This window comes from Mytilus californianus, unplaced genomic scaffold (genome assembly GCF_021869535.1).
Source record: "Mytilus californianus isolate M0D057914Y unplaced genomic scaffold, xbMytCali1.0.p SCAF_1, whole genome shotgun sequence".
In the NCBI taxonomy this organism is placed as follows: Eukaryota; Metazoa; Mollusca; class Bivalvia; order Mytilida; family Mytilidae; genus Mytilus; species Mytilus californianus.
The window spans coordinates 78,824,403-78,838,051 of record NW_026262581.1 but is presented as its reverse complement, the minus strand read 5'-3'; the positions used below and the strand labels follow the sequence as shown (position 1 = coordinate 78,838,051).

Sequence of the window (13,649 nt, the reverse complement as noted above, 5' to 3'; positions counted from 1 at the left end):
TATTGTAAGGGACCAACACTTATTTAAATCTAGGTTTTAAGGTTAACTTTATAATATGAGATCTATTATACTTAGGATAACTTTCACCAAAGTCCATCTTTCATTACCAGACAATTTCAATAAGGACCCTTTTTGTAAGAAGATCACTGGTGTAATTGCTAACTCTATTGCTATTCAAAAAAAAAAAAGGACTCAAAGGCAGAGTTATCTTTTAAAAAAAAAGGTTGCTGATCACATAATGTCTCTGACTCAGTTTTTTATTGTATTAAGTTCGCTTCTAGTTTACTGACAGAATCGAAAAGCAAAATTATATTTGATCAGAAAATTTGAATTAATGATTTTAATATGCCTATAGAAGATTCTGTCTGTCTGATGGATCACAAAAATTCTTCATTAAGTTGAAAATGTCAAAGGGTTAACATATATAGGGACTGGAAGTTCTAGGAAATCTAATCTTACGATATTAATATCATCAAAGTGCATGGATTTTCAGGGGAAAAAATAAGTATCTACAAAATTAAAATTTCAAATTATCAAGATTTGAAATATTGGTGATAGATGATAGACGCTTATGCTTAATCTTAAGAAAAGATAGCAAAAGAGCTCAAGTTTTGTTAGCAGAATGGAACGTTTTTCATTTAACTCCAACAGCGCACATGTAATCTTCATCAAAAATCAAAAGAACTAAATGTTCTATTCTGCTTGTCAGTTTTGAATAGAATTTGGATCTTTTTTGCTACTTTTTTCTAAGCATTTGCAGGTGATAAAACTCACTGACATGCCTGTATTATGTAGTGTAATTTGTGTTGAATGCTAAACATGTTCTGTATACCTTTAGATGTTGTTAGGATTGTCGTTTCATCGTATTAATCATAAACTACCTTGATTGAAGAGAAAACACTTCACTTCAGCTGTCTATAAATTAAAAAGTGTTTTTTCATATGTGTCTTCAATTTGCTTAGAAATTTTGGAATGAATTGCTATGTAGAAAATGTAGAAATATCTTTAGGTAGGTTGGGGTATGAGGAGGGTGTTCATGAGACAATGTTTAATTATATAATTGGCTGGTCTTGGACCTGCAGATATCTAAAAGGTCTGTAACAGAACCTTGCGCCAAATCGATGACCGCTTGTAACAATATAGCTTCATCCCCACAAGTTTAGAGTGATGATGAGGCATAAGAAAACCAAGAGGTTAACAGGTCAATTAGTTGAAAGGTTTAGGGGTATGAAACTGCCAAAATGGTGATTCACTTTAAGGCAAAACAACCATCATAATTTGAAAAATTTAAAAGTCATATTTGACTGAATAAGGCAAAAGTTTTAGGCTCTTTAGATAATTAAACCACTGTCTTTTTCTTTTTCAGCCATTTATGTCCCCACGATATCCAGGTGGCCCACGAGGTCCTGGGCCAGTGCGGATGCCACCAAATGATTTTAATGTAAGTGTTTTATATATCTGTATCTGCAAGGTAAAAAGTTAAGAAATTTTAAGCCTCTGAAAACCTTTGAACTTCCTGCGAGGAAAATGAGATGTTGAAAATGATTATGAAACAGGTTTGGGTTTTTCGCAAAATTGCTCTATTAGTGGACTGAACCTTCTCAGAACCATAAAATTGTAAATACTTATTCCGTGTACACAGAGTAAAGCAAAAAATAAAGTCTTTCTAAGCAGATATGAAAGAATTCAAGACCTCTTCAAGATGAGTAGTAAAAAAATGTTTTATGAGAGGTTATAAACAGTAGTAGTTTTGTCGAGAGAGCATAGTTAATCAAAAGTAACTTGTCTGGTTTCCTGACAAGAGATTTCTTACTCAGTCATACATCCTATAATTACTCCAAATAGAGATATCTATCAGTCTAACCAAGAGTAGTTTATTCTCTTATGGGCATTTGATTGTAATCAAATTCTAGTGAAATAAACAGCTGTGAAATAACATGCTATTGATTCAGGTCCACTGCCTGGATTGTCTGAAGTTAATAATTACATAATTACATACAATAAAAAACAGATTGTTCAAAGTGACTTTTGATAGAAAAAAGAATCTATTAGTTAATTCAGTGTTTGTTTGATGAATGTTATATAGCATGTATATATTGAACCTTCATTGGTCTGTAAAATCATTGTTTACATATTTGCTATAACATATAGAACATGAAGAAGATTTTTCCAACATCAGAAGAAGGCTACGCTTTGATCATAAAAAACTTTTAAAGTATAAATTTACATGGAGAATTGCAGTAAAGTTTAAAGGTTCATTTATGGTTATGGTTAAGTTAGGGGATGTTCTAGGTTAGGTTAGGTAAAAGATTTAGAGTAAGGTTTAGGGTTAAGGGTAGTTTAGTGTAGCTCTATATCGGTTGGGATCCTTAAAGTAAAGAAGTTTTGAATTTAATGAAATATTATATTTTTTGTAGCCACCAGGAGGAGGTGGAGGTCAAATTCCAATGAACAGTATGGATTCTCGGCCAGGTAAGTTCATAGCACCTCAATAATTATGTTAGGGGAGTTCTATCCAGAGCTGCAGTAGAAAGCATTGAGCATTTAAGTTCATAACCTGCACAGCTAATTGTTAGTCTGCCATCGTTAATATTAATGATCATAATGATGAAATAATCGTGTAAGTTCATAGTACAAGAACCAGCGCTAGATGAGGTTCTTGTCCAGTCTAAGTGAACAGATTCACAGCTAAGGTAGTTCATAGCTTATATCAACTACCGTATGGAACATTTTACTTCTAAGGAGGTAAGTTCTCAATACCTGAGGCCAAACAAACAAATGAACCATTTGGAGCCATCAACACCAGATGAATAGGGACCAAAATCAAAATCCTTTCAATTTATACCACAGTCAGGAAATTTTACATATATAGAGTAATACATGTACCATTCTAGTCAAGTATTTGTGAAAACTGTTTTATAGCAAATGAGAAGTTCTTGCAATATTTTCTCTAAAAGATAAAAAGGTTGGAAGTGACTATATAAATAGGCTGTCCTGATTTTCAGGAAATATTTTAATACATGTAACATAAAACAGTTTTACAGTAGCAACATTTTATAAAGGTTAAGAGATTCAACCCAACATCTTGATTTTTATTTTTCAGCATTTATATTGTCACTGAATTAACTCTGAATAGGTCATCAGTGCTCTTTCTCTTTCTCTCATATTTATGCAAAGTTTCTTACAAAAGAAATATTTTAGAAAAATTAGAAGAAAAACAAATTAGTTGAACTTGCCTGTGTCATGTTGTATTCCATGATGTTGTATGATCTCACCATATCATTGATGACAAGACGTGATCATCACTTGACACTCGTAAATTCCCAACCTAATTGAACCAATTCTACCCATTGTCAGTCTTAACTTTCACTTTCTTGCTTCTCTCCATGGAGTATCCTTTCTTCCTGTAGACATAAAATACAAGAAGCAAATCAATTAGTCCTGTTCTTTATATCTGTCTTATACTTGCCTCAATAGGCCTTCACAAACACCAGATAAATCCTATATGAGAGTTTTTGATGCCAAACGAGAGCGGCATTGGATTGTGAGTGAAGATTTCAATTATATAGAATGCCATTAATACTCCATTCTTATCATCGGTAAAGTGATTGAAAATCCTTAGAACTAAAACCCATTTGTTTGTCTCTGATAACTGCAGCTGAAATGTGTTGAAAACATTTAAATAAACGAATCTTGTTTCCTGATCGGTAAAGCCCTGTAGCTGTTCATGTCACTTCCAACTACCATTCAAATGAAAGAAACTAAGAAAGGAGAATCGGGAGTGCTTCATTGGAAATTTTTTATAGTATATATAAAATCTGATAAACATTTTAAAGTTTCAAGTTGGTGATGTTTTTTACATAGTGGGATTTCTTAATACCCTTAATGAGAATCTGTTATCCTGATGTAAGCTTTGAAAACAGCTTTTCTAAAGATTATATTGAAAACAGCATTTATTATCCATGAAAAGTAGACTGATTGTTTATACAGAGATGAATTGGATGTAAGAAGTTTGTTAGTGTAGTAATATACAGAATTGTTTGTCTGGTGGTTTATAGACAATGGACATCTGTTTAGAAGCTAATAGAACTGTTTCATGTCTTCTGTGAAGAAGATTAATATCAGCCAATACTTTCCATTCAATATTATTCTATGAGTATTTATTTTCTTTGATTTGGTGGTTTAAGGCTAATCATCAACAAATAACAAGTTTTCTATAGGCTTCTTTGCTTAATTTGTTAGAACAATGAAATAAAGTATCCACAAACATTTTCCTATATTCAAAAAATCTGTACACATGAAAATAAATAAATTAAAATGTTGTATAGGAATATTTTGAGAGAAAAAAAAACATTTTTTGTGTTGTTGGGTTGCTATCTTGTTGATGTATAGCAGTATTCCTATTATTCATATTTCCGAGGAGATTGTATTTTTGGTCTCATTCTTGTTTATAATGGAACCTGTCAATTAACGAACTCTCTGGGATTATCCTAAGTTAGTGCTAGCTGATAACAGAATTGATTGATACAATTGCCAAAACCATGTGGGAGAACATCTTCATGTCATTGGTTTCCACAGAGTTGCTTTACAACAATGTTCTTCTCAAAACTCAATTTACACAGCTCTTTATTAATAAACAGACAAAATCAAGTCTCCCAGCAGACATAATTGCATGTCCTGTTTTGGTAATTGTTAGTTTTTTGTAATGATCGAGTTACAAAATATTTGCTGAGCCTTTAAATTGGAAAAATATCTCTTCTTTTATAAAAGTCGGTGTCAGCTCAGTTTGAATTGCCCAAGCACATTTGTTAAATTATAAACCATAGTCTTACCAATATTTCTTTTCCTGATTGAATTTAAGAGTTGTAAGCAGTCTACTTTATATAGTGGAGTTTGAAATAAGATAGTTTATATTATAGAAACCCCACAATCCATTAGATGAAATAAATAGCCTTATACACAAGCCTATCTAAATGTAAATAGTTCTAACAGTTTTCCTATAATAACCCATTACTTTACCCAATGTTTGATGAAGATAAATTGACTTTAACAAAACTTATCTTTTTTTCTTTCTCCTATAAAACTGCACATCAAAGATGACTGTTTTGTACAGACGTTTATGATTCTGGTTACTTTATTTCTCAATTAATAAGCTTAAGTAGTAGTGATAAAATGGTTGATTATGTCCATCAAACTTACTTGTCTGTGATGATCAGGTTCTTAGACGAGATTTTCAGTCTGTTATTATCCATTTCTGTTTCACTGCTAGGGTGCATACAGAATGTCATAAATGCTTGTATTCCGGTGGCTTCTGTATCCACATCCTGATAGAATTTCGAATTTCCTGTTCCATTGAGGTCCTGCTTCTTTGCTATGCATATACACATATACAGCATGACTGATAGCATTATGAAATAATCACTGTGTCCTGAACAAATCGGGAAGATTATAATAACCATAATGACGTTTATTATGTCAATTTGTCACTGACTTTTGTGACATCAATATAGAAAAAATGTCGCCAAATGTACTTTGTGGTTTCCGATATCTCCCATCTATATGCATTGTACTTAGTTCACAATGTAAACATTCCAATTTATAATAAAATCTGCACCAAATATTAGTCTGTTCGGTCTGAATAAATCCTTCAGCTAGATTTATTATAGTGTTATTAGAAATTCTTATTCATCGAAAAATCCTCATAGCTACATAATCTACAATGGCCATGTCTGGTAAAGAACGGCTCTTAAGCACACCTCTTCACTCAAACAGTTCTGTCAATATAAAGAAACCAGAGACTGGGAAAATACATGTTTGTATAAATATTTGATACTTCTCTTAGAATAAATGAAGTCCTTGTGATTACAAATGTCAAAACATAATAAATTGATTTTGAACTTGTTTCAAAGCCTTTATATACACTATCATAAATTTCGTGGTAAATTATCCGTAATTAAGTGAGTTCATGCATGTAACATGAAAAACTTTGATTACTTTAGGGGAAGAGAGAAAATGTAATATGATTTTATATAAAGTTTACCATTCAATATCATTATACCTTGTATGTTTGAAGTGATAGCCTAGTCCCTTGAAATATAGGATAGCCCACCTGATATCCTATCATTGTATTCTGATCTGCCTTGATTAAAGGCATGGGTAATTACTGATAAATGGAGAAATAATGAGTTTGCATGTTGACTTTATGTAATCATGGAGGATGACTGGGAAGTTTATTGTACATGCTAGAAGCAGTTCCTGTATAGTCATTGATTTAATGTATAATTGAGCTAAACAGTTACTTGTCGTTAACAAAATTTGATATAATTTAGATGGTGTTAAATTGTAAAGTTGTGTACAGATGAAGTGCTTTGTACATTGGCCATTTCGTCAAGTTTTATTTTTCCCTGACATCCTAATCGTAATGACTGTAAAATCAAAATGGTAATGTTTGCCTAATCAGTTCAGCATCTTGAAGTTCTTATTCATTGCGAAGAAATTAATGCTTTTTCAAAAATCTATCTGAAAAGAAATATGAGTCTTGTATTTTGAAAGTTCCATTATTTTTCAGAATTCCCAAGTGTTTACAACAACCTCCATATCTATAATGATGAAGCTAATTAATGAAACACATGTAACAAGCCTGCATGTCAAATGTGCAATAACATTACCAAACCAAATTAGAAAAAAAAAAATGAAATTGTATGTTTTTATGATTAATGGAGAAGCAGCTGTTTGGTAAATTATTTTTGAAATGAGGTAATTAAGATGGTGTCCTATCTATACAGAATTGTACAATCCTTCAGTGACATAACTATAGCTTCTTCAGGTATAATTAGTCTGTATACAAAACCATAGTCAATTTCAGTCAGTTTATCATCATTGCATTTCAACTAGCTTTGATAAGGTCATATGACATTCTCGATGGGATAAGGGAAAGATTTTATGAAGATTGTAATTATAGGAAAGATTTGCATTATTAAACTATTAAGATTGAATGAAAGAAAGTTGTTAAATTAAAACTGCATGAAGTTACTTAAAAGCCTTGAACATCCCAGAGGAGTGAAATAAAAATTGATGGTTTTCGTAATGAAACTGAAATAAATTTTATTAAGGCTAAAAGCTTTGGTTATGGGGTCTTTCGGTGTAATTTGTTTGTCGAAAAACTGATATAACTAAAATATTCATAGAAACATAAGTGGCTGCCTATTTAATTTGAGATAACAATAATTGGTCTTAACTGTGCTTTCTAAACATATTCTTAAAAGAATCTTCTGTGAAAAAAGATGAAATAAAAATTGTCCTACCTGTGTGTATGAACAATCCTATAAAATTGATGGTGCATCCCAATGTTTATGTTTCTCATTTCTTTTGATACTACTGCATCATATCAAAGCTATTTAATGTCCTATCAAACCATCAAAATTCCAATAAAATTACATGGTATCTATAATTAACATGCATTACTATAACATCATTGATAGCACCTTTAACAGACCAATGTCTCAGCTCCTCTATGGTTGAAGCATCCTTTAAGTTTTTTTCCCCGTTTATGGAGGGAAATGAAAATCCTGTCTGTTATATTCAGCTGATATCCCACTGGGTCGGTATCACTTAAGATTGATAACAATTTCAAAGCACTTACTGGGGCTATTTGATATCTCATTTGATGCAAGTACGATGTAATTTACCCATGCAATGAATATTGGCTATATTGAATTTAAAAAGCTGATTTATTAAAAGATAATTTACGATCATGTTCTATTTTAAAAAGGGATTTAATACAGTGAATTTTGCTTCGCGAATTGAAACTGTACCATTTATCGTAAAACAATTATGAACTTGATATAACACTTCTGGCTGTTTTATATTACACATTAAAATATTTGATGTATAAAAGATATGTCTGTATTATAATGCTATCCTGAAGGGAGAAAGCCGTAGCATAATAGCTTTTTAAAAATTGGAAGTTTTATTAAAAATATTCTCTTACTGTTTTAATCATAGTACTAGATATTTCAGTCTTCCAGCTGGCTTGTAAATTCACTAACTTGCATGTTGCACTGACAGACATCCATATTAATGTAATAAAAACAAATTTTTATTACAAAAAACCAGTCAGACATTGGTTTTTATGTCCAAACACAATGTTGACTTGTTTGTCTTCTAATGTAGAATCTGAAGGGAAAAAAACGTGAATAAGAAAATTGACTCTGTGAGGAGTCAAGCAAGTATTGAAAGTTGGTTATCCATTAATCTTATCATTCTAAAATTACATCGCTGACAATGGCCAAGAAATGGGATCTGTTTTGGATAGGACATCTATCTGTTGTACGATAGGTAAACATTCTCTAAAGCTCAAATAAAATTATTGTTATATGGTCCAATGATAAAAATCTTTTAAAAAAAATAAATACCAACCTATTATGTATTCATGAAAGACTCTCTAATTTCACATAATGCAAGATATATTGTTAGTGTTAATGTTTTGTATGTACATGTACCGCCCTGATTTGTTCAATTAACTGAAATTTGAAATGCTCTTTGAGGACCTGCCTTCATAGTAATAACATATTGTAAAAACAACTATAATCTGAAATACTCAAAAATTCTGATTAGTTTGACATTTATATGCAATACTCAAAAGATTAGGACTTTAGATGAATGTCAGATCTAATGGATTTTGTAAATGGTTTTTGTGTTATAACTAATAGTTATTAAATTCTTTAACAAAAAAGTTTCACAAACAAGCTGCAGGAACAATTCTGCATCAAAATAAATTTAGTTTAAGGGCCATTCTTACGCTTTTGAAGAAGAGAGGATGCTTTGGAGAAGTTTTATAATTTTCAAAATCTGAATTTTAAAGGCAGAGTATTAAATGTCAATGAAACAGCAACCCAATAATATAAAGCGACTAAAAATTTACTTATAGAGCTTATCATGTATCCTTTAAGAATGAAGGCATACTCACACCCTGTTATACATGCAGATACTTACTCATATTGCTATAATGTTCTTCATTTGTATCCATTTCTCCCTGGTGGTTTCTTCAGACAGTTATCTCCCCTAGTAATGCAATTCTTCTGTTAAGAAAAACAAAAAAGTCATAAGAGTTCTCGAAAGAGCCATGTTTGTTGTGGTTTGATAAATGTTATATTCCTTAAGATCTAGACTCATACTAAAGACTTTGTATGAAATGTACAAGACAGTTACATGAAGACATGCTTAATTTACATCGTTGGTTAATGAAAGCAACACAGAGTGATAAATACATACACAAAGGCAACCCTCCTGGGTTATACTTAAATCTGGTTGGAAAATTATCCCTCTACAAAAAAACATCAATATGTTTATTGAGAAAACAGAAGTGTATGATCTTGGAGAGAACGATTCTGTGATTGATGAATTAGGAGAAAACTCTTATCTCTCTAGTAGGGTATTAGTTTTACTGAGAACGATCCAACTTTTTGATGGTTTCCTTTTGACAACTCCTGGAATATATTGCATTGCATTTTCCAGTCTTTTGATGGTTTCTGATCAGATAATTGATGGAATATGTTCTTGTGGATGCAGTCAATATCCAGCTCTTAATGTCAAATAAAGTCGCCCTAATATTTCCAAACATGTTGTGGTATTATTAATAATGTAAATTCATTGAAGCATGAAATTGTCTCCTCCCTGAGCTCAGATGCTTTATTAATATCATGCTTGGTCTTTTGAGCTCAGGCTGGTAATGAATGTTCTTTTTTAAGGACCAGCAGCACATACATTTAATGATTTGCATGAATTTTATATCCATACTATTACTATAATAAGACGTTAATAGAAATCATAAATTAACTTTGCTTTTAACTCACAGTGCTCTGTTCCAATTTTTTCTCCAATAATTCAGACAACATGAAAAATCCCATTAATGTATTAGAACCAGAATTAGTATTGTGCCACAACACTGAAATATCTATGCTGAGTTGAGCAAAATGCATCAAGTTTGACACACGTTTGTCATTATATCCATCATTCTCCACAAAAGTACATATTTTACACCTTTTTTTTACGGAAGCAGTGGGAGTTTTTTTTTTTTTATTAATCTATCCAAATTTTATAATGAATGTGTATCTTCAATCACTATTTTTAGTCTGTGCAATGATAAATAATATGAAAAATAAAAGGGATAAAAATATATTACCTGTGAAATTGTTCCCTTGTTAAACATTCCATTGTAAATATTGTCTAATGAAGAAGAATTATAACAGTCCTTCACAATTACAATAGAGTAATCACATAACTAAAATCCACTCTCTATTCCCACATGATGGAGGATATTTCAATGTAATTGCATGTTGACAGTAGAAAATTGCTTATGAAAATTTGTTGTCTGTGCCAAGGCAATGTCATTAAGTTTAGAGATTGTTTAGCCTGCTGATCCTCGGTAATATCCTGCGTTACAATGAATTTCTTGTGTTTTTATTAAACGAACAGATTAAGAAAATGGAGACATGACATATCTCAAAGCAGTGCAGTATCTGGTGAACACGGACTATTAACTACCATTTGAAAATTAATACTAAAATGAGTTTGGTGTTGATTATTTGGATAACAGATTGTCTCTCGGTTACAGAAAAAGTCCACCAATATCAAAGCTTTTGAAAAATTTATCATTTAGAGTCGGGTTTAATACCATTGTTTGATATTTCATGTCATATAATTGTCACGTCGTTTTAGATGTCTTGTCAGAATACCCTGTTCAAAAAAGAAAATTAAATCCTGTATGCTTCATTATAAAGTCTTGAAAATATAAATTACAAATCTCTCTTTGATTTTATTGAAAGAAGGATAACAAGTACTATATAGAATTTCATTTCTCTCCGTATTAATGCTAAATTTGGGAAAATGATATCATTTTATACTTCATCATGTACACATTTTTTTTGGAGACGGTGAATATGAAAGGCTCCGATTTCAATAATAAATCAACCAACTTGTTCTCTTTTTGAAATTTTATAATTTAATTTTCCGTGCAAGAGGATCCTTATGTGAAAACTATAATTGAAAAATATGAAATAAGAATACTTACTGGTGTGCTTTTCCTTTTGGTAAATTGGAAATCCTTGTTTAGATATGAGGGCTCCTTGTAACAAGCTGTTGACTGTTTGTTATATGATAATGTAATAAATTGAACACATATTTCCAATTTAAATGGAGAATGCTTGTATTGACCCTAATGATTCGTTTTATCTTTACATTTTCTGATTCACAATTTTGTAAAACTTGGAATACATTATTTCTCCCTCAATGGCAATAAATATCTGAAGTTAAGAAAAATGTATTTTTTCAGAATTGATAAATGATACTGGAATAGATTATAACAAGTTTCAGCTTTAGATTTCAAAGGCTTATAGCCTGTCAACAGTGATTAGTGTTGGATAACCAACAACTGTTGTGTTGAATTGTACAGCAATAATGTGTGAAGTTTGATATATATTCTTCTAGTAATCAAAACTATTTCTAGTACAAAGATGCAACCGGAATGTGTATGGTGAAAAAAGATTTTTACACCATGTGCAACAAAGATGGAGAGCTGGTTTTAAATGTTTCTCACCTGTCAATCAATCTCTCATCACATTGTGTACAGCTTTTAGGTTTTAAACATTGAATTAGATCAATGAACAGAAAAACAGAAATTTGCTAACCAATGTTTTGGAAAAGCTGAAGAGAGGTTCCCCATTGTTATTGATGTTGTAGCATGGGGTATGTGTGAGATTGCTCACTAATATACTTTCATAAAAAATTACAAACCTAAAAAGTTGAAGTTATAGCTTTGCTTTATCAAAATCATTATAGTTTCTGAAGTTTTGATGTTTCTGTCTTTTTCATTTTCTTAAAATATATGAATTTTGCCTTTTGGCATAAAAATGAATATTGGATTTCATTAAAAGAATTTTACCTGTCTCTTGTCTGATCAATCAGTAGTCCTCTGGTGTTGAATAGCCCATGGTACCTTATGATCTCTTTGATGCTGCCTGTGAAATATTTGCCACTGAATGTTAAGCAATGAACAGCTGATAAATCCATCTTTTCTCCATCTTTTTCCTTTGCTCTATGTCTCCTGTTGTTTTATGCAATCTGATCTATCTAGTATTAGCAATTGTGATTCTGAACTAAATAAAGATATCTCCATTTAATTCTGTCTATTGATATAGATATAAGTATATATGACTTGCATGCAGAACACACAGACATGGCAGTTCATATAATTACATGGCATTTCAGGCTGTCATTCTGTCGTTAATGAAGCTGTAATGTAAATTACTCTTGCCTTGCAGGATTGCTTTCCTTGATGAAATTTCTATAATAATACTTAATTACACTCGCAAATCTACCTGTAAGATAAGACTCAGTCAAGACAACATGCTGCATTTTCATCAAATAACTATTACGAAAACAAAAAAAATACTTTTATCAGTTATTAACTTGTTACTTGCAGGAAATGAAAAAGAAGAATGGAAAAACACCTTGGTCGTATTAAATCCCATTATTATAACTTTAATTCCAAATCTATGAAAAATCTGTCAAACAAACACTGTTTATCTTGAAATAGTTGATCTGTAGACAGTGAAAATAGGTTTTGTCACTTCCACTGAGTACTGTGAATAGTTTTGTAATAATGTTAAAAGATCCTGGTATCCCCTACGGAGTAGTGTAATTGGTTTCCGTCTTGTTTCATATAAGGACTAGTGCAAAATGAAATTATTGGGATTTTCTTGTAGATTAAATCATGTCGTTTTGACATGCCGATTTTTTTTTCTCTCTTTTTAAAACCATCTATTTGTTATCGTAAAATTTCAAACCAATTTATTCTAAGCTACTGGATTTGATAATGGGGTTTAAATCCATCAGTTTTAAGAGCTTTTACTGAAGATATAAAATTTCCTTTATTCTTACAATGAAAAGGTTTGTTTGATATCATATTAAGGACATTTTCATATGAGAGTACTTCAGATTATTATATATAATCACAAATTGAAATTCACTCGCATATATGTATACTAAATATAATCCATTACAGTTATTTTAAAGGATTAGAGTTATTTCCCTTTCATTGAAGACCACACATGAGATTCTGTGCAAGATAGTTTTTTTCTGTAGGACATTTCAGTGGCAATATAAATGTGCAATGAATGATTAATTATCAGATAATAATTATATAACTTGCATAATTTGGAATGATTGATATGTTAGGTTACAGGAGCTTCAGGTACAGTAGTGATTTTTATGACAGGGTATTTTTCTATAAACTGTATTTACTGAACTACTTTTGTAACCAATATGAAGATCAAGTGACTTGAATAGACCATGGAAGTAATATTTAAAAGGAATAACAGCGTTGTCACTTCGAAAGGTTTCATCTGCGTTACTGTCCATCTTTCGATAACTCGTTAATTGGTTTAATATCTGGCATGAAAGTTGATTCTCCGCATGTGATCGATCAAATCACTGACACTTTTCGGTCGTTTTCGTGTTCACGGAAAACTACGAACAGACAAGTTTTTGTCGTATATAGGCGCGAAGTAACCCGAATAGTCCATTCGTAACATTCCGTTGATGTACGCTGCCGAATAGAGTCATTCGTTCAATTTTTATTTTAGTCCAAT

General features: G+C 31.3%; 1 protein-coding gene and 1 long non-coding RNA gene across 12 annotated transcripts in view; one reads left to right on the top strand and one right to left on the bottom strand.

Annotated features, from left to right (window-relative positions):
• Positions 1-13,649, top strand: part of LOC127708467 (single-stranded DNA-binding protein 3-like) — an 83,027-nt gene that overhangs the window by 52,770 nt on the left and 16,608 nt on the right. For all 11 annotated transcript variants that reach the window (XM_052213409.1, XM_052213418.1, XM_052213400.1 and 8 more), the window contains 2 exons: positions 1,367-1,441; positions 2,418-2,472. In XM_052213409.1, coding sequence (XP_052069369.1) covers positions 1,367-1,441; positions 2,418-2,472 — 130 coding nt within the window. The remainder of the gene's footprint in view (positions 1-1,366; positions 1,442-2,417; positions 2,473-13,649) is intronic.
• LOC127708867 (uncharacterized) lies at positions 3,240-12,702 on the bottom strand. The gene is made up of 7 exons (XR_007985410.1): positions 11,942-12,702; positions 11,072-11,303; positions 10,184-10,737; positions 8,995-9,080; positions 7,991-8,175; positions 5,200-5,774; positions 3,240-3,404 (listed from the first exon to the last, which is right to left on the bottom strand). It is a non-coding gene; the product is annotated as an uncharacterized LOC127708867 (long non-coding RNA).